The sequence below is a fragment of the Hydra vulgaris genome, chromosome 01 (genome assembly GCF_038396675.1).
Source record: "Hydra vulgaris chromosome 01, alternate assembly HydraT2T_AEP".
NCBI lineage: Eukaryota > Metazoa > Cnidaria > Hydrozoa > Anthoathecata > Hydridae > Hydra > Hydra vulgaris.
Window position 1 is genome coordinate 42,769,932 of NC_088920.1, and position 24,458 is coordinate 42,794,389.

At 29.7% G+C, this 24,458-nt stretch overlaps 2 protein-coding genes across 2 annotated transcripts; both read left to right on the forward strand.

Annotated features, from left to right (window-relative positions):
- The first annotated feature begins 6,483 nt into the window (after positions 1–6,483).
- LOC136074425 (uncharacterized) lies at positions 6,484–7,587 on the forward strand. The gene has a single exon (XM_065786743.1). It carries the CDS (start codon positions 6,484–6,486, stop codon positions 7,585–7,587), a length of 1,104 nt encoding a protein of 367 aa, XP_065642815.1.
- Positions 7,588–9,837: 2,250 nt separating this feature from the next.
- On the forward strand, positions 9,838–20,387 carry LOC136075352 (succinate dehydrogenase [ubiquinone] cytochrome b small subunit, mitochondrial-like). The gene is made up of 5 exons (XM_065788233.1): positions 9,838–9,993; positions 11,699–11,758; positions 15,233–15,286; positions 16,072–16,222; positions 20,192–20,387. The coding sequence occupies exons 1-5, from the start codon at positions 9,927–9,929 to the stop codon at positions 20,352–20,354; spliced, it is 495 nt and encodes a 164-aa protein (XP_065644305.1). The 5' UTR covers positions 9,838–9,926; the 3' UTR covers positions 20,355–20,387.
- Positions 20,388–24,458: the final 4,071 nt, after the last annotated feature.

Here is a 24,458-nt window from a genome sequence, read left to right on the forward strand (position 1 = left end):
CTTTTTATTGCATAAAAAGTGCTACAGAAGTGCGTCTTATACTGTTTTAAGACTTGTCTGAGGAGAGGAAGGGGGATTAACGATTGGTCATATTTTCTGATAAAATTTACAACAATAGCTTTCTCCCTTCAAGTGAGTCTTGAGATCGGTCAGAGATGCATTAAATTCTGGGACCTATTTTGACCCCTGTATAAGTTCAAATATTTTTTAAAGAGTAGTTTTTATAACTTTTTGAATGGTATGGTTCTAACAAGGTATGGCACAACCTTGTCATTTCATCAAACTAAGTTCTTGTTTAGCATGGTTGTGTCAAAGCTAAATGACACAACCATATCATTTAGCTTATGACCAACTTTTGGCAATTTTTTTGGTAATTTTTGAGCTAAATCATTTTAAATTAGCTCAAAAAAAAAAACATTAAGTAAAAAAATATCAGCCTGACTATTAGAACTAGGAGTGGAATGCAAGAAGCATTCCCGTTCAGATTTTATTTATGTTTAAACTTGGTTGCTATGGTAGTTAATTTTACATAGCAACAATCCGTTTTTACATTATCGTTGTTTTTACAGTACTTTATTTGCGCAAAGAACACAATATTGGCCATATGTATTAAAATGAGATTCCCAATTCTTAAAAGGTTATTTTTTTTTTTGTTGCTATGGATATCTTACTTTGCATAGCATAGCGACAACATATTAGCATAGCGACAACATATTTTCGGTAGTTGTTAGTAATTTAATTACTAACACACAGTAATTTAATTAATTTTAATTTTAATTGCTAACACTTGTAGAAACTTAATTACTAACAAGAATTAGTACTCTACGCGGCATATATATTATAATGTTAAACTTTTAAATACAAAATATTTAATATAAAAATTATTTAGATATAGTTTTATTAAACTTAGACATTCCTAATTTTATCCAAAAGAACAGTTTTAGTATTTCAAAACAAAATATTATTGAAGATATATTATAATTTATTCAGCCAAAAATTACAGAATTTAAACACGTTGATTTAGGCATGCTGTTCAACGATTTGTTAGCTTGAAAAAAAAAATGGAAATCTGTAAACTATACTGTCAAAAATTTTGAAAAGAAGTTTATGAATTGGCTTAATGAATACTTAGTTGTCAGTAAAAGACAATGAGCCAACTGCAAGTGGACGTGGTCGAGAACCAGTTACATTTTTTTTTTTTAGGTTATTTAGGTGCTCCCAGAAGACTTTACGGTCTTATCACGGAGCACCGCGGGAGAGCATATTAGAAATTATAGTATATATCTGTATATACTATATATAGATATATAGTATATATCTATATATACTATATAGATATATAGTATATATATAGATATATATAGATATATAGTATAAAACTCTAACCACTGCGCCACGGCTGCTCAAAATGTTGAAAGTTATACTAAAACATTTGGTGATAGTTATACTAAAAAATGGTGTGCCCACTGTGGAATGCTAGAAGCGGACTTGAAATTTCAAGTTTTTCTTCAAATCTGAAGTCTGACTAAAGTGTTATGCAAGAAACAAACTTGAAATGAATTCGTTCTTGAAAAATCTGATTTCAAGTCTTTTTTTAAGTTTGGTACAGACCAGTCTTGAAAGCAAACTTGAAATAAAAAAACAAATCGCCATTATCATTTTGTATAATATGCGGTAAAAAGTTACATAGAATTTTCGTCAATTTAATCGATTCATGAGTGGATTACTAATGAATCATTATTTTATACTATATAAATACATTTCACCAGTACAACAACTGTCAATTAAATATTGGTTTTATGGTACTGGTTATTACAGGTGAGAAAGTATTAATATTATTACTATAATTATATTATAATAGCTAATATATATATATATATATATATATATATATATATATATATATATATATATATATATATATATATATATATATATATATATATATATATATATATATATATGTATGTATATATATATATATATATATATATATATATATATATATATATATTTATTTATTTTATTATTATTTAACTTTTATTTCGCTGATTAAACAATTTTACAATTTTTCATATAAAATAAATAACATCGTAAACATAAAAAACCTTTATAAAAAACGTTTTTAATCTATTTAATTTATATTTTTATTTTGGAAACGATTCCATATTGATGGACCACGGTTTGTAATTAGAAAACTTGGCTGCTGTGATTTAATTTTTCCTAATTGATAGTCGCTCCTAGTATTTGAACGCAGATTATATTTTTCAGAAAATGATATCAGGAAGTTATCTGAAAAAACGCTTGGTAGAAGATTGTTTTTATACTTATACATAAAAATTAATATCTGTAATGTGTTAAGTTTCTCAATATCTAGAACCATCATGCTTTTCATCACTGGGGCCGGGTTTACCAACCTATTTAAATAATATCTATATATATATATATATATATATATATATATATATATATATATATATATATATATATATATATATATATATATATATATATATATATATATATATATATATATATATATATATATATATATATATATATATATATATATATATATATATATAAATATATATATATATATATGGATAATTGCATTATCCCTATAAAATTTTAAAATAGAATTAAATAATTTTGTGGCAATATTTGCAAAATGTCGACTCTTGTTAGAATATTAGAGTTTAATTAGACCAGTTTCACCAGTCTTCTTTTCCTTTATTTTACTAAAATTCAAAAAATAAATAATTTTATTTAGCTGAAATTGATTGTTTATATAATAAACTTAATAAATGCAAAAAAACTTTTTCTCTAATTCATATATTGACCGCACTTTTCCTGTCACTTCAATGATACAAGTCAGCTAGAACTGAGGGGCAATTTTTTACAAAGCATTCTTATTTGACATAAGTTTAAACATAATTGTTTGGAGCTTGCTCTGTGTCCGGAGGTTAGCTTTCTCAAAGACTATAAAATGCTGGATGCGCCTCTGATCTATACAGATTTTGACCCGATCGTTCTATTGCTGACTTGTTAACCGTTGCAATAAAAATAGGTTCTGTCGTACATTAGATGAAATCTAACTTGTATTAACCATTTTCTTCTACTGATTTCGTTCTCTATCTCTATAAATATTATATTCGTCCTGGTATTGAAAGCTGTTGTCATACTTTTTAATTAATTTTCTGTTAACTTCAAACGTAATGAGTGCTTGTAGCCTGTTAACTCCAAACGTAATGAGTGCTTGCAGCCTTGTAAGAGTTTAATTTTTTCTTTTTCTAATAAAAATTTTAACAAGAAAAATGAATAATTAAAACTTTGTGTTCGACAAATATGCTTTATTGATAGCAGCATATATGCCATTTAAATGTTAATCAGTTGTTGCGTCGTAGTTAGAGCCTTGGACTAAATAGAAGGTAACACGAACCGTGGCGCAGTGGTTAGAGCGCTTGCTTTAAAAGCAGGAGATTCAGGCTCGAAACGAGCTCTGGGCTTATTTTCGCGTCACGGCAAGGAAGGAGGCGTGAACCTTCTATTTAAATGCACTTCCGCGGTGCACTATAACAAGACCGTTAAGACTTCTTGGGGCACTTAAAAAAATAATAATAATAAATCCAGCGTTTTTTAATAAATATCAAGTTTTAATTAGAATACAAAAAATAAATTTATTCTTTTTGTAACACTTTTTAATTTATTTTTGCAAGTTAATAATTTAAGGTATAAAACTGAGAAATATTATTTTAAAAAATATAAAGTTAATTTGCTTAATTTAAAAGGTTTTTCCTTCTCAAATACTCTGTCGCTATTAGTTGCAAAGTTTTTTTTTCCGATTCCGCCTTCAAATCAACGCCTTTTAAGTTTTTCAAGTTTGACTGACTCAAGGGTGATCTTGAAATTTTCAAGTTTCGTTTACGCATTTGCAAGTTTTTTTTTGAAGTCTAACTTGATAAAATCAGACTTGAAAGTTCAAGTCGAACTTCACTCAAGTTCGCTTCTTGCATTCCACCTTAGGTTGTTGAATATAATAATTTGTTTTTTAAAAAACTTATCATTAAAATATCAAATTTTGTACCACTTTTTATTGAAACAATACTACAATGTTTTATGCGGAAAGACAAAATTAGTTCGCTTTTTTTTTAAATTTATTAACTCAAATCTTCAAATGATAAAATCACAAATTTTTTGAATTTAAATTACAGAAAGATATTTAGTATTGTAAAAAATATTAAAACATTTTTAAATGAGAGCCGTTAATTACTGCATATAAATTTATGCTAATTATATTGATAACTGTTATCACCACATAAAGTCGATTCAAAAAATACAAAGCAACTTAAACTTCACTGCTTACATTAGAAATTATTTAGTACCAAGGTGCTTATATTACCCTAATCTACCTACATTCAATAAAAGTATGTTCAAATGTCAAAAATTTTAAACATTATAATAATGAGATATTCAGATGCAAAGTTAAAATTTTTGGCTAAAAGTTTAGTTTAAGAGAAATTTTATAGGTGGTGTTCCGACCAATTTATATAAAATTATTTTTAAATATTTTTCGAAATATATGTACGTTTATGGAAAGGTCTATGCAGAGCTGGCGCAAGAAGGTGTCACGTGGGGTGACACCTTCTTGCGTCACCCCACCCTTCATGTGTCAAGGAGGGTGGGGTGCCATGACAATTTTTGCAGACAAAAAAAAAAAGGTCCTCGTTATTTGAAATTTGCCGACTGACTAGTCTAAAAGGATCAACTTTGCCGACTAAATAAACAAAAAATTCATTGATGGAGGGTGGGTGGGTCAAACACCCCCATACACTCTTCTCGCCGGCTTGGGTTTATAAGACTAGTTTTAGATAACTTAGGGTTTTTAAAGTTTTTTGAATACAGTTGTGAAATTAGAGTCAAAATATTGAAAAATAATCTATTATTTTAACTTTACTTGAGCTAGAAAACTGATTTACAACTATTTACAGGATCGTCTCAACATTTATTGATGTGCTCAAGAACAATTTAGTAAAAAGATGTAGTCCTACTTTTAAGCCCTTTTTTTTAAATAACTATTTTTTAGTAATGCGAGGTATTTGTAAAATGTTTTTGCTGCATCTGTTATCAGTGCCGGATCCAGGTTTTTTAATGTTTTAGATTTGATAATTTTAGAAATTATCTAAATTCTAAATTTAAGTACTTCCATGCTCACGTCGAATGAGAATATTTTGCAAAAAATTAGGCTCATTGGAGCCTGGAAACAATAATAAAATACTCTAACAGATTTACCGTTGCTAATCTAAATGCAAGGGTAATTAGTTATACATTTTAATTTACTACTTTCTACTAAACTCCAATTTATCCACAGATTTTTAATTTCATTAAATTATCTTTGAGATATAACCATATAAAATTTACAACATCCTCATTTTGATGGGGGTAAAAACTTTACATGTTCAAAACCTTTTTAACACTAAAAGATAGCTAAATGTAATTCGAAGCATGATAATGAGTTTGAATTTAGAATAAGATAATAAATTAAAATAAATATTAATTCATTACCTTTGCATTTGGGCTAAGGGAAGAATATTTTGGGGTATTTTTGTTCCAAGGCTCATCAGATCCAATTAAATGTTCATTATCTTTAAATACAGGATCTAAAAATAAAAAATATTTTTCTAAAAAAGACTGACTTTATATATTAAAAAAGATAGACGTAAATACAAGCAACGACGAAAATGATGACACATCAGATAATGGCATTGATATTAATCAATTTAATAAAAATTTTAATATAAATGTAGAAGTTGGTGATAATTTAAATAAAAAAGAAAATGAAATTTTCGTTTGAAAAGTACAAACAACTTTGAAAATATCGATAAGAAAAAAAAAACTTTTTTTTTTTAAATTACTTATTTGCAATTAAAGATTAAAATTATGTGAAATTTTGAACATAAATTCTGTACATGAACTTTTTGAAAATAATAATAACTTTGTGCAGGTATTCGGAAAATCATTTTGGTCACCCTTTTGTGTGTAAACATCCCACTGGGCAGTGGCGTTCCGCAAGATTCAGAAAATTAAAGTTTCCTCACTCGTAAGCAAACGTTGAACGAGTACGACACTAACGGCAATGTTACCAGAAGATAAATCGAATCGGTAACAACCAAAAAAGACCTACAACTGCAAATCTTCAACAACTTAAAGCACGGTAAATTGTTGTTTAGCTAATGGAATACGCTTGTTCCGTGTAATTTAAATACAACTAATACTTAGTCAATGATATAAATATATAGATATCTAACTCGAACCGTAGTATTGAGGCAAATTTTTAATGCTTGCGCCACACAGGCGCAGCATTAAAAAGGCGCAAAATTAAAATTCTGCTTAGAAATAAAGTATATAGGTCTTTCTAAATCTATGACTAAAAATGCAAAGGTACTAAGTCCATTTCAATAGACTTCATTATACATTCAAGCTATGTATAATATTTTATCTGCGACTACAAAGCGTTGGCAAATTTTTGAATCAAAATGTTGCAAATTAACAGTAAAGTCATTAAGTACTACCAGATGGGAAAGTCATGTAAATGCTGTTCGTGCTCTAAAATTTGAATCAAAAGAAATTTATTGTGCATTGAAAGAAGTTGTTAACATTGAAAAAGTTTCTATTACTAAATTAACTGCTGAATCACTTGCATCAAAACTAGAAAATTTTGAATTCATATGTGGTGTTGCAGTTTGGCACGATGTATTAACTAAAATTAATTGTACTAGCAAACTATTACAATCTCAAACTGCATACGCGAAGACTGCTGCAAATGCATTAAAGAAAACTATCAATTTTTTTGTTACTAAACACACTGAAGATTCTTACAAAATATATACTTCAAAAGCCAAAATTCTAGCTAATGATGCAAATTTAAATGACGAATTCAGTTCTATTTCACGTAAAAGAGTAAGAAAAAGAAAAAGATTTTTTGATGATGTACCTTTTGAAGAAGATGTGATATACAACCAAACCAAAAAATTCAAAAAGCAGTTTTTTGATGTTCTCTTTAAAATAGCTAAAGAATCGATAAATGAACAATTTGAAAGCTTTTCAAGTACAATAGAACCGTTCGAGTTTGTGTATGGTATCAAAGATATTGATAAAATAGGAGAAGAAGACATAATTAATAAATACAGATTACTGGAAAAAGTATTGACTCATGGTGAATCAAAAGATGTGTATTCAGAGGATTTTTTTCTGGAACTTAATTTGTTATCACGGAAATTAGATGGGAAAAAATTACCGGAATCTGTGCTTAAATGGATCTATGATTGTCAGCTTGAAGAACTGTTTCCTAATGTTTGTATTTCCCTACGAATATTAACACTACCGGTAACAGTGAGTACAGGGGAACGTAGTTTTTCCAAATTAAAATTAATAAAAAGCTATTTACAATCAACAATGGGCCAGGAACGTTTAAATGATTTATCAATAATTTCCATTGAAAACATCTTTGTTGAATCTGTAGATATCGATACTTTAAGATTAAATTTTGCAAAATCTAAAGTTAGGCATGTTCCGTTTTCTAACTAAAAATATGTTTAAAATCAATTAAATTGTTAAGAAAGTTATTTTATTTGCAGTATATATTGATTTATGATTTAAAAAAAAAAACGTTTCGCTTGGAATTATAATCTAAAAGGCCTAATTTATTCACACATAAAATATCTTTCACGATATATCGTGAATATAAGTATATATATATATATATAGGGCTACCATAGTCCTGATTTTTACGGAGGAGAGCCCAGCGCTAAACTAATTAAAATAAAAACTTTTATCGCGTTCTCCAGCGAAAAGATCAGGACAATAGCAGCCCTATATATATATACATATATATATATATATATATATATATATATATATATATATATATATATATATATATATATATATATATATATATATATATATATATATATATATATATATATATATATATATATATATACATATATATATATATATTATTGTACTTAGTTAAAATGTGTTAATAATAAACTGCGCTAAAAAAAGAAAATATGAAAATATTAAGGTCCTAAATATTTACAACTTGTCACCTCACGTAAAGACAAAGCCGAACTGTTTGCTAAAAACTTTTCATCAATATCATCTCTTGATTCCACTAATTGCGTTCTACCTGATATTGCCAACAAACAGGTTGATTCATTGCTTGACATTCATATCACTCCAGCATCTGTATCTAAAGTGATTTCCTGCTTAGACTCTTCTACAGCTTGTGGCCCAGACAACATACCTGTTATTGTCTTGCAGAAGTGTTCTCCGGACCTGTCGTCTATAAAAACTATTCTCAAAACTATTCAACAAGTGCTTATCAGAGTCTTGTTTTCCAGCCTGCTGGAAAGCCGCATCTGTTATCCCTATCTTCAAAAATTCTGGGGAGCGATCTGATTCGTTTAACTACCGTCCCATAAATCTTCTTCCTATCATAAGCAAGGTTTTTGAATCTTTAATTAACAAACACTTAATTTCTCATCTTGAATCTAATAACTTACTTTCTGACCAATGAAGGTGGAGAGGTTAAGGCCATCGCTCTTGACATTTCAAAAGCGTTTGATAAAGTTTTGCATGCTGGTCTTCTCCATAAGCTTTCTTCTTATGGTGTATCCGGCAACATCTTTAAGATCATTGAATCCTTCCTTTCCAATCCTAGCATAAAAGTTGTCCTCGATGGACAACATTCTTCTTCTTATTCTGTAACTTCAGGGGTTCCTCAAGGTTCTATCCTTGGCCCTATACTTTTTTTAATTTACATTAACGATCTTCCAGATATTCTCACATCTAAGGTGGCATTGTTTGCTGATGATACTACCATTTATTCTTGTCGTGATAAAAAACCAACATCCTCTGATTGCTTGGAGGGGGCATTTGAGCTTGAAAAGGATCTCACTTCTGCTACAGCATGGGGCTCACAGTGGCATGTGAACTTTAATTCAGATAAAACTCGATTTTTTTCAGCCAATCGTTATCGCAGTAATTTAGATCTTCCTATATTTATGAACGGTGATGTACTCGATGAGTCACCTACTATTCATCTTCTAGGATTAACTCTTACTTCCAATCTTTCTTGGAAACCATATATCAAATCGGTTGCAAAATTAGCATCTGCTAAGGTTGCATCTCCTTATCGAGCTCGCCACTTTGTTACTCTGGATTCTATTCTCTATCTCTATAAATCTCAAATCTGGCTTTGTATGGAATACTGTTGCCATATCTGGGGTGGATCTTCTAATGATGCCCTTTCTCTTTTAGACAAGGTGCAAAAACGCATTGTAAACATAGTTGGACCTGCTCTTGCAGCCAACCTTCAACCATTATCACATCGTCGTAATGTTGCTTCTCTTTCTCTTTTCTACAAATACTATAATGGGCACTGCTCGAAAGAGCTAGCGTCTCTTGTGCCATCTACTAAAATTCATTCTCGTGTTACTCGTCATTCAATTAAGTGTCATCCTTTTTCTGTGACTGTTCCTAAGTGCTCCAAAAACGCTTATTCGTCTAGTTTTTTTCCTCGAACATCAGTTCTTTGGAATTCGCTTCCTTCATCTTGCTTTCCTAATTCATATAATTTGCAATCTTTTAAATCGTCCGTCAATCGTTATCTTGCTCTACAATCTTCATCTTTTCTCTTACAGTAACTTTCAACTTTAATTAGTGGCTGCTTGCAGCCTTGTTTGAAGCGAAGATGTTTAAAAAAAAAATAATAATAAAAAAAATAATTAGAACTAATCTAAAAATTATACGCTATTACGCCGAAGGCGTTATTTAACCGACTTGGCGGAGACATGTTTTTGTATTGGATTTTCTTAAAACTTAGTTATATTTATATTTTAGTAAAGAACATCTAGAAAATGGCCGGTTGTACCCTGTACAATGCTGCCATCCGTTTCGGAAGACCGAAATTTTCTATGCTAAAAGGTAATGAAAAAAACATTATTTGCAATATTTTTATAAGGACTTTATTATCAGATCTTTTAATTTTTAGAACGAAAAGTTAGATTTAAAAATTTCAACTATATTTATGAGATATCAACCTACTGATCTAATCAACCTACTTAAAGTTGGTTGATCAACTTGAACCTAAAACTTCTTAAACTTTGTACACAATGTGTTCATTTTTAAACTTTTATTTGTGTATGATAGTGGAAATATGAAAATGAATTTGAAGCTATGGAGCATCTTTGAAAAGCCGAATAAAATATGTTTAATTAAGCATGTTGTGTTAACGTTAACACAATGGTTAACGTTAACATGGTTATAACCATTCCACAGGATTTTTTTTTCGTCGACATATATATGATTAACATAATTGTTTAGAATTAAAAAAATGAGGGGTTGATCCAAAGAAGTGTATCCAAAAAAGTGGATCCGAAAAAGTAGATCCAAAGTTATTGCAATTTTTTTTGCTGGAAAAACTGATGATTTTTTGACATAACAGCTTGTACTTTTGCACAGAAAATTGGCTGTGTAATGGCATCGAAATAAAATCAAATCAAAAATCAATCGCAAATAGTAAAAAAAAAAAAGTACACAAATGAAAAAAATGCATAATATACATAATTTCTAAAAAAAAAAATTTTTTTAAATACTTGGTTTGAATAGAGAAAAGCCTATACTTGCTTTTTTCCCAGTTTAAATACATTAAAATTGCTTTATTAAAAAAGAAAAAACTATTTTTTTTTAAAGTTTTTTTTTTTTTAATAAAGCAATTTAAATGTATTTAAACTTTGAGAATTAACCAATTATGTATAATGTTTAAAAAGGATCCCCATTCCATTAGAATCCTGATCCCTTTTTTAATCTATATGAAAGTTTTCAACAAATTTGATATGTTTTGGTACTTAGGAATCCTTAAATTCAAAAACTTATTTTGAAAAAATATTCCTGCAGCAAGTTTTTTTTATCAATAGTGGTCTCAAGACATAAATAATATATAAGTGAAGCCATATAAAACTTAGTACTTTCTATATCAAACTAATTGATGCAAAAAACCTCAAGGTTCTTGCTTAGTTATAAAGAAAGATATAGGAGAGTAACATTCATGATAATTATGTTTTTTTGTCAAATGTCAAATATTTTTTTGTTGCACTGTGGAACGTTACTTGCGTTACTCTAAATGACAAAGTAAGAAAGAAGCTTTCAGTTGCTGTGATAAGGTGTTTTAAAAAAGAACTTTTCAAATGAAACATGACTTTTCAAGTTTTAAATGACTTTTTTATAGTTTTACAAACACCAACGTAATTTCAAAAGCAGTCTAAGCATGTATCTGCATAATGACAAGCTAAACACAGAGGTTAACTAAATAATAAACTTGTTTAATTACCTATATTAGTTGATATCTATATAACCATATATAACCTATATTATATACAATATTGCTATAAACATACACACATGTATGTATGTATATTGTATGTATGTATGTATGTTTATGTGTCCAGTATGGACACATAAACATGCATACATACATACACACAAGTATATTAAAACTTATATAAGTTTGTGTAAAGTGGAATTCTGATGAGTTTTTTTATGGTTTTATTTTTAAACATATATTTTTTTATAGTTTTTTTTTTTTTTCTTTTTTATATTTTATTATTCTTTAAAACTTTTTTTTTTTTAGGTGTGACATCAGAAAGACTAAGAGTAAAACTTGTTTTGCCTTCATCTTCATCATTAATAGGTTATTTATAATTATAGCTTTTAATTTTTATGTTCTTTTATTTAAAATAGAAATAGTTTAGTTTTAAAAAAGTAGATAGTTTTATTAAATTTTTTTTCTTCTATAAAAGCCTGTATACTTTGAGTATGAGTACGAACTTTTTAAAAGTTACTACCTGACTACTAGAAATTATGTATATAAAAGTTTACTTATTTAAAACTATATTGCATTTCTAAAAACAAACTTATGTGTTCTGCTTATGGCCTATTATACTAACAAGCCAAGTAGTCATACTATTTTTGATAAAACTGCAGGCAAGTTTTTTTATATTATTTTTTTATATCAGCCCATTAAAAAAAAAAATGCAGTGTCTTTCAATTTAATATTTGATGAAAATCAATTATATTTAATGTATATTTGCTTTTTTCCTAGAACTAAATAGTAAGAATGTGGTTTTCGAGGGTTTTAGGTGGATGCAGAGATAGCTACAATGTTACAAAATTTGTAAAGATTTCTTGCCTTCCAAAAAAAAAAAAAAAAATTGGATAAAGAAAGAAGAAAATGTGTAAATGCTATACCTAGATAGATAATATACCAGATACCCCAAATACTTTTATTCGTGAAGGCCTAAAGTATAAGAAAAAGTATTAGTCTAAGGAAAATTAAGACTAAGCTGTCTACCACCTGTATTTTCTTATATAGATTCATAGCAATTTCTATTTTCAGCCATCATTAATATCAACAAGAAAATCATTGTTATGTTTTAGAAGTGTTAAGCCTGATGAAGTTAGAGTATTTTTTTAAAGCTGATGAAAAAAGAGTATTTTTTTGAAAGCTGATAGTATCAAATTTCTACAATAACTGTTTACATCTTTTAATCTGCTAACACATTTGACAATTCAATCAAATGTACAGCAGTCAGTTTGGCGGTAGAGAAGAATTTATGTTTGATATATCAGAAATCGATTGTGATGGGTTAAGTTTTTTTGGTTATAATATCTGCTATTTCTATTAACGTTAATGTGGAGGTCTTGTCCTGATGGGATGCACTTGTCCTGATGGGATGCCCTGAGATAAGTTCTTTTGGGATAATACAGAAATACTTTAACTATAAATACCCAGTATGATTTAAGATTATTAATGCTATTTGCTGCAAAGTATACAGGGTATTGTTGTATGTTTTTTGCAGTCATATATATTATATGACTGCAAAAATCCATGTTCAGTTTACATTAAACTTATTTAAATGACTTTCGACTAATTTTGTACTAATTATTCATACAGATGATACATGTTAATACAGTACACATATACACATACTTTACAATGACTATATATATCATATGTACAGCTATAGGAAGTTAAAACAGCGTACAACTCTCACCAACCCTCAATGTATAGTGCAACAAATCACTGTACTTACTGTTACACCCGTGTCAAATAACCCCTTACAATTGTATCAATGCAGAGGTCTGTGGCAATCACCTCGATGGAATACCCAGAGAAAACCAAACAAAAATGCTGAATCAGTATTTCAACTAAAATTTTTGCAGTTATTATTTATTTAATATGAACTGCAAATGATGTAAAAACAAAACATTTTTGAGTCATAGATGACATGGTCTAGATAATTTCATATGGCATGATCCATTACTTTAAATATTTGGTATGCAACAATCTTATGCTATGTGCTGTTGTTACTTTGTGCTCTTTATGTTGTCTTTGATGTGTTAATCTTCATGTTTATGCTGTCTAGCAAGATGTCATTAACCATATGTCTTGAGATTATTTAGTTAAAAGGTCTTTAAAAAATATGTCTGTTAAAATAAGTTTATAAAAAAAAGTGTGAAACATTCTGTTATATTATGTGTTCTTTGTGTTCTGCACATAAATGATATTTATACAATTAAATTAAAATGTATCATACATCCTGGTAACTATTTATAATCAATAGAATGTTGAGAATCAAGTATGAAACATGTGTCACATATCTACTTTTTATATCATTTGTCTTTAGTTTTGTATTTTTGGTGCCCATCAGAAGCATGGTGAGGGGAATAACAATAATTATTATAATAGGCCAGAGTAAAATAATTCTTCACCAAAAATTTTACAGTGTTAGCTTCAAAAATGACAAAGATCATCAAAAGTAACATTTCTGGACCACTGTACCCTATATTAAAAAAATTGGTTATTAAATACAGTTTCGATCCCTAAGTTTTTAGTAGTTGGAAGAATAGACACATTTTTTAGTTCTAGCTGAAGCCATTTTTTGGACTTCATTATTATTTACTGAAAAGTTAACTTTTTAAGCTAACTAATTATTTTTTAAGTTTTTTTTCTCTGCCCTTATGGATAAAACACGACATAAAATTCAATGTCAATTTTTTTGCTGAAGTCCAAAATTGTCTATGATAAAAAAATATTTCTTCTGATATTTTTTTTAAAGCAAAGAGTTAAAAAGTATTAAAGATTTTGTTTTGAGAAATGTTTTACTACTAAAGGTTTTATTTTAAGAAAAATCAAATGACCATATCTCATGAGTCACAAAATGATTTTTGCTGAAAAATTGAGTATTTGTTTTTCTGATTGATTTTAATTAACCCACAGTTTCATAAAAATCTAAGGTGGTCAATGTTAAATTTGAAAGTTTTTGTTGGGTTTTTTTTTTTAATTAACAAAATAGTCAGTATATGCCACTTGGCATAGAATGACCCAAATAACAAATTATTTAATTATAATTGGTGTAATGTGTCCTCAGTAAAATAACAAATTATAAATTTTACTCAATGATGTGAAACCATAGTTAAAGTAAATTACTTTTACCAACTAAATAATTCTAAATGCTATACTTTAGGCAGCCCTCAGAATTAGGGTCGGCATTCAGCAATGTCGACCTAACTGCCGATCAAGAACCGTTTTAGGTCAGCAATTGTTGATTTTAGGTCAAAAATCGTCGACTTCATTTCTATGTTTTATGGTAAAACCTTTGTATCAATTTTTTGCAGATATTATAAAATTGCTGACCTAATGTTTTTAAATTCCGAGGGTTGAGGCTGAGGGACAACTTCAGGTAATTACTTATAAATCCTATATACTTCAAGTAATTACTTATAAATTCTACATAATTCAGCTAATAGGTGTAAAATAATATTTTGTTTCAGGTTTAAATTTTAATAAAAATATATTTTTAATAATAATAAAATATAAGAAGAAATTTATTTTAAAATGGGTAATAATTTATGGATAATAAATATTCTCAAAATACTAAAACTAGTATGATATAAAAAAAATATATCTGTTTCTTAAAATGTAAAAATAGAAGTGACTTTAAAAGCAAAATGAAATGAGTAAAATTTATAAAAAGTTTGACCACTGCTAAATCTGGTTTTACTGTAAAGAAGCAAAGAAAGTAGTGAAATTTTATTCAATAAAGTATAATTTAAAAAAAGTTATTTCAATAGTGTATGTTTATTTTGTTTGTTTTGCGTTTAGAGAAGAAAAGGGTTTATCACACATCTGTAGAGAATTTGTCTCAAAAATTTGCTTGTAAGTCACAATTACATATAACTTTTACAGGAATGTAAACTTTTATTATTATGTTTGTACTGTGATTGAATAATTGATATTAAATTATAATTAAGTTATCATTAACTTGCATAATTTAAGAAAAATATAAGATACTTGAAACAAGTCTTTCACAATAACAAAAAATACATAGATTTAAATTTAATTATAATAATCATCTATAGATAACCAGATTTTGCTTTTATTAACAAGTCTTACATCTCTGAAATATATTTACAAGTTAAACATGTTAAACACTTACAAAACTTTACACACTTACTTTGAGGAATTAGTAAAGTTTGCTTTTCTAAATTCATTGTAACTCATTAATGAATTATAATATTAGTTGGTTATTTTTACATATAGTTACACTGATATTGATACACATTTATCTCTATGATGGATGTGGTACATGCATTCATCTCTATTATTCTGGTTTATACAAAATATATAAAAGCTTGTAGTTATTTTATTAAACAAATTGCATAAGTAAGCCTGTAGTTGTGTTATTATACAAATTAAATAAGTAAGTCTGTTGTTGTGTTATTATACAAATTACATAAGTAAGTCTGTAGTTGTGTTATTATACAAATTACATAAGTAAGTCTGTAGTTGTGTTATTATACAAATTAAATAAGTAAGCCTGTAGTTGTGTTGTTATACAAATTTAATAAGCAAGCCTGTAGTTGTGTTATTATACAAAATATATACAAGCTCATAGTTAATTTATATTTAACATTGTATATATTTATTGTTTTTTTAAATAGTGCCAAATAATCCAAGTCATGGATCAAAACATTGGATGACAGAAAGGGTTGTTGCAGTTGGATTATTAGGATTAATTCCAATGGGTATTATATATCCAATGCCAACAATTGATCACTTACTTGCTGTGGCACTTCCACTTCATTCATACTGGTAATTGAAACATTTATGTTATACTTTAAATAAATAATAAACAAAAAATTAATATTACAGGACTTAAAATAAGTGTTAATCGTCAGCTGCCTATATGCCTGCAAGATAAATTGCTTTAGGGGAAGTGACCAACCATAAGTTACCTTGTCTGTCTGTAATACTAATGGTTGCTTGGCCCTCTTTAGTTGAAAAGCAAGTTAAAGAGGCACAGATACAGAAAGAGTGACACCTATTTTAAACCTATTAATAATGAAAAAATGTACTTTAAAAATATTGTGTGTTTTTATTTCATAACAGTATTTAATGTGTGTTTTCTTTTAAAACAAAGGGTTGAATTGGGTTATAGCAAACGGATTTTCTTGATTCTACTTGTTGGTTTTAACTTTTGTCTATGTTATTATTACAACTCTTTCTGTAAAATCTTCTAAAAAGTCTGCAGCTCTTACTTCAAAACTCACCAGAACTATTTGGTCTGTAAGACTAATCTAAGCTTGTTGTTTTATCCTCGGATCTCAATCTTGATTACTATTGTCCTCTTGTTTGCAAAGACTTCAATAGGGTAAAAGATTACTACATCTGTCTATTAACATCGAATAAAATGAAAATAATTGCAGCAAGAATTAACTAACTAGTTTTAATAGACTTCTATAAAAGTTGACGAATTTTGTCATGCAAAGTTTTTCTCAGCGTTTTTCTTGTACTTACCTTAAATAAAGTCAGCAATAAATTTTCTTTTGGAAATTTTTAATAAATAAGATTCTGTTTAGTAATCGTGGAAGCAGAGTTCATAAATAGCACAGTGAAGAACCTTTTTTTTATTCTTTTTTTTTTCCACATCTTCATTAGAGTTGGAAGTTACTGGAAGAAAAAATATGAAGTTAATAGATTAAGGTAACGATTGACAGAAAAAAAACTATACAAATTAGAATTTTGGAACTCTTAGGACCAGTCACAGTAAGAGGATGAGACTTAATTGAATGACAAGTAACATAAGAATAAAATTTAGTAGATAGAACAAGAGATGCTAGCTCTTTAAAACAGTGCTCATATTATAGTATTTATAGAAAAGAGAAAGAGAAGCAACATTACGACGATGTGATAATATTTGGAGGTTGGCTGTAAGAGCCGGTCCAACTATGTTTACAATGCGTTTTTGCACCTTGTCTAAAAGAGAAAGGGAGTCATTAGAAGATCTGCCCCAGATATGGCAACAGTATTCCATACAAGCATGGATTTGAGATTTATAAAGATAAAAAATAGAATCCTGAGTAAGAAAGTGGCCAGCACGATAAAGAAATGCAACCTTAGCGGATGCTAATTTTGCAATTGATTTGGTATATAGTTTCCAAAAAAGATTGGAAGTAAGAGTTAATCCTAGAAAATGAAGGGTAGATGACTTATCGAGTACATTATCGTTTATAAATTTAGGAAGATTAGGTTATTGCGATAACAATTAGCTGAAAAAAAGTTTTATCTGAGTTCACTGAGAGCCCCATGCTGTAGCAGAAGTGAGATTCTTTTCAAGCTCAAATGCCTCCTCTAAGCAATCAGAGAGTGTTGGCTTCTCATCAAGACAAGAGTAAACAGTAGTATCATTAGCAAAAAATGCCACCTTAGGTGTGAGAATTTCTGGAAGATCGTTAATGTAAATTAAAAAGAGTATAAAGCAAAGATAGAACCTTGAGAAACTTCTAACGTTACAAAATATGAAGAAGAGTGTTGTCCATTGAGGACAACTTTTATACTACTATTAGTAAGAAAGGATTCAATAATCTTGAAGATGTTACCTGATACATCGTAAGAAGAAAAAATTTTATGAAAAAGATCAGCATGCCAAACTTTATCAAAGGCTTCAGAAATGTTGAGAGCGAAAACTTTAACTTCTTCACCTCTATCTAACACACTATAAAATCTCTCAGTTATTACCATTAACAAATCAGCAGAAGAATGAGAAGATTGATATCCATATTGATGATCAGGAAGTAAGTTATTAGATTCAAGATGAGAGATTAAGTGTTTAATAATTAAAGACTCAAAAACCTTACCTACAATAGGAAGACGACTAATAAGATTGACAAGTCAGATTACTCTCCAGAATTTTTGAAAATAGGGATAACAGATTCCGATTTCCAGCAGGCTGAAAAACAAGACTCTGATAAGCACTTGTTAAATTGTTTTGAAACTATAGGTGACAGCTCTGGAAAACACTTCTGCAAGACTATAACAGTCATGTTGTCGGGACCACAAGTTGTTGACGAGCTGAAGCAGGAAATTACTTTAGATACGGAAGCTGGAGTGATACGAAAGTTAGGCAATGGACTAACCTATTTGTTGGCTATATCAGGTAGAACACGACTAGTGGAAACAAGAAATGATATTGATGAAAAGTTTTTAGCAAACAGTTCAGCCATAAAGTATGTACGCTTTTATTTTGACCCTCCCTCGTATTTTGCTATACGCTTTTTTAAGCGCCCTCCACCTCCCTAAAAAATTTACGCTTTTAACCAACCTACCCAAATATTATAATTTTTTATTTTATTTTAATGTCTCCTTACTTTTACAATTGACCCCCTGCCCTCTATCTCATATATGCCATTTGCAGGCTCCTCTCCACCATCTGAGCGTGCGTACTGTATGGACGATCCCTAACGTAAGTTTTGAAAATTACTCTTTAGCAGTTAATTGTAAAAATAAATGATATTCCTGCAGTTTTCCCCTAAAATATTGATAATGGTCAATATTTTAGGTAAAAACTGCGGAAGTATAAACGCTATAACGGTCCATTTGATCAAGTTGTAATCCATCAATTGACTGTTTACGAATATTATTTTGATAATTGAAAAGATGTAACTACATCTGTAGAATCCACAGATATAGTTACACAGATGTTATTACACTTTGATAATTAAAAAGATGTAACTACATCTGTAAAATCTTCAGATGTAGTTGCGCAGATGTTGTTATACTTAGATAACTTATAATGTAACTACATCTGTAATATTTAATGTTTGCACAGATATTAGACACCAATGAACTTTCAGATGTTGTTAGACAGATGTTATTATACTTCATTGTATTTACAGATGTTGTTGGACAAATGTTATTATACCTCATTATATTTACAAATATTGTTGGACAGATGTTATTAGACGTGGCAAAAACTGATGTTGTTACCCTGACTCTCCAATAGTGACTTGCTAGACCTTATCGTAACTTACGCATCGATTTACCTAGTTGTTATAAAATGATTTAAATCCTTTTACTTTTATGTCCTTCTCCAATTTCTCCTTTCTCTTTGTTTTTATTCATTCTATTTTCCAATTTCTCCTTTCTCTTTGTTTTTATTCATTCTATTTTCCAATTTCTCCTTTCTCTTTGTTATTATTCATTCTATTTTCCAATTTTTTCTACTTGATATTATGATTGAATTAACCAAGCCCTTTCTTTTTATCCATCAATGAATATCGTTTTTAGCGACTTTAATGATATTGTTTTTAGCGACTTAAATGCTCATTATGCTGAATGTCGTGGGGCTAGTACCAGTGACCTTGCTGGCTCTGAACTCGAAGCTTTTTTCTTTCAATTTTTCGTCCTAATTTCCAGACAACTCTAACTATTTACCTTCGCTCCTTGGTTTTTCTTTGTTCTTGTGCCAGCATTGTAACTAATATTTCATGAAGGATAAGAATTAGATTTACGATGGTTTCAAATTTACTAAAACTATTTAAAACATAATAATCATAATAATCGTCATAGTAAAATAAACATTAATAAATACATTTTGATCTGTATAATCGGTCAATAAATGTCTCTTGACAGAGAGGGAAAAAAAAGCGATACAATATTTTTGTATATTGGCTTGTCTGTTTTTTGTTTGTCATGTTTTTGTCATTATAAATGGTATTACTTTATAATCATCATTTTCTTTTATAGTGATTGTTGTTTTTAAAATCGTTTTTGTTTTACTAGGGGAGTGAAAGCAATTCTGGTTGATTATTTTTGGAGACCTGGCTTACCTGTAGCGAAAGCCACTTGGATGCTGGCTTGTCTTTTCACTTGTGGAGGTCTTATATACTTAAATGTCTATGATGTTGGAATTTGCAAGTTTTTTGCTTTATTAATGTCTCTATAAAAATGATTTTTTTTAAAGAATTTTTGTAAATGAGCTGTTATCAAAATTGTCCTATACCAATGAAAATAATGCGCGTGCGCTGAACATAAGTTCTCCTAAAATTTGTGGTCTGCAAAAATAATTTACCTGCTCAAGAGTGCATAGTAATTAAAAAAATAAACAATCGAAAATAAGTAATCAATGCATAGTTTTAAACTCAGTGGTAAAATTGTTAGTTAATTGTTTCGGGGTACCTCGTGTGTTTAATTTTTAATGTTAATGTTTGCGATTTGTTTCACAGATTAGATAAATGCAATAACATAAATATTTTTAACATTCGTTTTAACACGTTATATTAAAATAATGCAACAAAAAAATCGTTTTCGTGTCACAATAAAACTGCTAAAGTATGTTTAATATTCGTTTTTTGTAAAGTCAGAATACAACGTAAAAAGTAACGAAAGGTTCTAAAGTGTAATGAACTTTTTGTCAGGGTAACACATTTTGAGAATGATACTTTCAGAAATTGGCTTGAAATAAAAATACTTTTTAAAAAGCGTGTAAACGAAGTAACTTAAAATCTGGAGGGGAAATAATCAATATCTTACATTAAACCAAATAATTGTTTTCAAGGTAGTTAGATTGTAAAAAATGATTTTTTGAGAATAACTTTAGCCGCGGATTTTTTTGTGTGTTGAATTGGTAATGGCTATATATTTCACTATAAATTGTTAGAAAAATTATTAATACTATATTAACCGATAAAGTACTTAAAATTTTAAAAACTTTTGAGCCTCTTGAAGAAGAGATAAACAACCATCCTTTTCTCAGATAAGAACTTGTTTACTATTGATTCCGTGTCAAACTAATTGTGTAATTAGTCATCAAGCAGTCCTAGAACATTTAAAGTATACATTCAAGACCAAACATCCGGCGTCAGTTATGATGTTTGGCCTGGTTTCATCTGATGGTCTCAAAATGCTTCCGATTTTCATCAAATTTGGTCAAAAAGTCGACACCAATAAGAACATTGGAATCATGGAGAACCATGTTAAGCCCTGGATTGATGCCCACTACTCTCTAGACAAAAATGTAGTGTTCCAACAAGACGGAACACTACTACATACGTCCCAGAGGTCCAAAGTGCTATTCAATTTGGGCGTATGTAGCAAAACACTGGTCCAAAGTGCTATTCAATTTGGCCGTATGTAGAGTCAAGGGCTTGTCAACGTCCCCGCAATGTTTTCAACTCCCTGAAGGTTGTCATCAAGAAGGAGTGGAACAAGATACCCAAGAGCTATATCCTGACCACCTGTTCCAGGTTTAGAAGTCGTCTTGAATCTGTGATTGATCCTGTCAGGAAGAACATGTTAGCTAAAAATACAGTATGTCTTTCTGAACACCTTTTAATAACTAACTTTTTAGTTTGAAGTTCTGCATTAATTTTGGTCAAAAAATATTTTTTTTAGAAATTTGCGGTGGCATTTGGTAACAGGCATAGATTGACATTTGTGTGAGATTTTATTTTACCATAACTGCTTTTGTCTCATGGAAAGTTGTTACGTTATATATATTTTATATATATATATATATATATATATATATATATATATATATATATATATATATATATATATATATATATAAATATATATATATATATATATATATATATATATAATATATATATATATATATATATATATATATATATATATATATATATATATATATATATATATATATATATATTCAATTGTTGCTCGAAAAAAAAAGAAAACTGAGGCATGAAAGTCTGAAATCTTTAAAAGATTTTATAGAAAAGTTTATAAGTTTATACTACAAAGAAAAATTTAATTAAACTTCTGACAAAAATGATCAACTCTCCATTTATGATGTTTCTAGTGTATTAAATCATATTAATATAACTGACATGACAGTTCCTGCTTCTGAAGCTGTTGTAACAGCTGATATAATGCATACAATTATTAAGATCGTTAAACCCCTTTAACAATCACAAAAAAAAATTTAACTTTTTCAATTCAAATATTGAAGGAAAATGTCTATTTTATATTTTTATTATTATGTGCATGCCCGCCGTGAGCCTTTGCGGCGCCCAGGGTCAAAATTTCCCAAACGCCCTACTGAAAGTGAAAGCTGATCTAATGATCCATAATTCAATACATATAATAAGCCATTTGATAACAAATCAAAGAGGATAAAAGAATATAGAATTTTTTAATTTTAATTAATGAACATTTGAACAGTTTATTTCTAGATAATTGCAATGGTCTTTTGACTTGGTTATACACTCATACATAAAATGATAAAGTCGACACTAGAACATGGTAGAAACAGACCAAAGACAATCATTAAACACTATTGGATGTTAAGAGCAAAAATTTGCCTAGAATACAACAGCTATTGTTGTTTCAACTTCAGAGGAAATTGATTTTTCGAGCTTTACTCATGGCGAATTTGGAAATCACTTCACCGTAGCACAACTTTTTGGCAAGATCATGCTCAATGGAAATAACCAGAAGATTCGTGAGTCATTCTTGGCTCATTGTAGACCTTAAAGCTGTCTTAACTAGAGCAAGCTTACTAAAAGATCTCTCGCCTTCTGCAACAGAAACAGGGATGATGTTGAAGATGCGCAGCAAAATGCAGACTGATTCGAAGAGCGGCTGAAGACCTTTCTGGTATATTTCATTCAATAACGTCATCGAAGTGAGAGATTCTTTTGGACCAAAAAGATTGGATCGCTTCAGAGCATCGAGGTGGCGGACCTCTTCAATAAGTTTCTCTTCCTCAACATCGGTCGCGTAGATTTGTGCCAAGACCTTGCATTTCTCCTCCAATTGGATAGGCGCTTCAACACTTTCTTCTAATTCTTCTTCATTTAACATAACAAGAGATTTCAATGACCACAAGAACGAAAACATATTCGTCGTCTTCTCAGCAGCTTGGAATCTATCGCTGACCTGCTGAATAAGAGTATCAAGAGCGGTATTGAATACGCTCACCTCAAACTCTTTTGCTTCGTCTTCATGGAAATGAGCGGTGTTCCTCACCTCTTCGTGAAAGTTCTTCCTTTTTTTCGTCCTCTTCTTCACAAATTCTGATTGAAAACCAAAAGAAGCAATACCAGATGCTATCAAACGTGCCTCATTAAGGATGCTGGTCCAAGATGATCTCAGTCGATTTAGATCTTCAATAAGAGTCTTAATGAGTTTCATCTCGTTGTCCAAGGAGATATTCTCTGATTGGAGTGCAAGGCTCACGTAGTTGATTGATTGAAGAGTTTTATACTAAAAGGTTGTCATTACGATGAACTCGAATGAATGAACCCACTTCTCCAGAGGTTTTACTTCATTCAATTGATCAGCTGTTAGATCAAAATCGCGGAGCTTTTTCAAAGATTCGAGGATTTCCCTAGATCGCTTGACTAACGGCTTCACGGCCTCGATTCGCGCACTCCATCTGGTTTGCGACGTTTGATGAAGGAACAAACCAGTGGTTTCAATCAAGACTTTCCACCGACTAGGGCTTCCGATGAAAAGATTGTAAAGTGACTGGACTCGGCCAAAGTAGTTCTTGACTTCAACCGAAGATTCAGCAGAATGAACACCAGCAAGGTTGAGACTATGAGCGCTGCATGGCATATAGAGAGCTTGAGGATTTTTTTGCAGTATAATCGCCTGTACTCCTTTGTATATACCGGACATGTTTGCTCCATTGTCATATCCTTAACCTCTGCAGTTTTTGAGATCGATTCCATTTTGTTCTAAGACGTCCATAATAAGCTTGGCAATGACCCTCAGAAAACGCTCCTTCACGGTCCATCTTTTGTCAGTACCAAAGTATACAAAGCGGAGAACAAAGGTGATTTGCTCGGTGTGAGAGACGTCCGGAGTCCCGTCCACAAGAATGGAATAGTAGATGGCCATATGAGCTTCGTTGATGATGGCACCGTAAACGATTCCTCCGCACTCTTTGATGAATTCATTTTGAGTGCTCCAGCCCAAGTAATGGGCATTCATTTTGTTACCTTCTTGTTGGCAGCGGGAAACTTCTTCTAAGTGTAAATGGAGAGTCTTGTTGTGCTTGGCCAAGAGCTCTAGG

Excerpts from the sequence above, each read along its gene's own strand:
- LOC136074425 (XM_065786743.1), top strand. The coding sequence starts at position 6,484 with ATGTATAATATTTTATCTGCGACTACAAAGCGTTGGCAAATTTTTGAA.
- LOC136075352 (XM_065788233.1), top strand. The coding sequence starts at position 9,927 with ATGGCCGGTTGTACCCTGTACAATGCTGCCATCCGTTTCGGAAGACCG. Across the intron at positions 11,759-15,232 it reads TTCATCTTCATCATTAATAG|AGAAGAAAAGGGTTTATCAC; the intron begins GTTATTTATAAT and ends TTTTGCGTTTAG. Across the intron at positions 15,287-16,071 it reads TTTGTCTCAAAAATTTGCTT|TGCCAAATAATCCAAGTCAT; the intron begins GTAAGTCACAAT and ends TTTTTTAAATAG.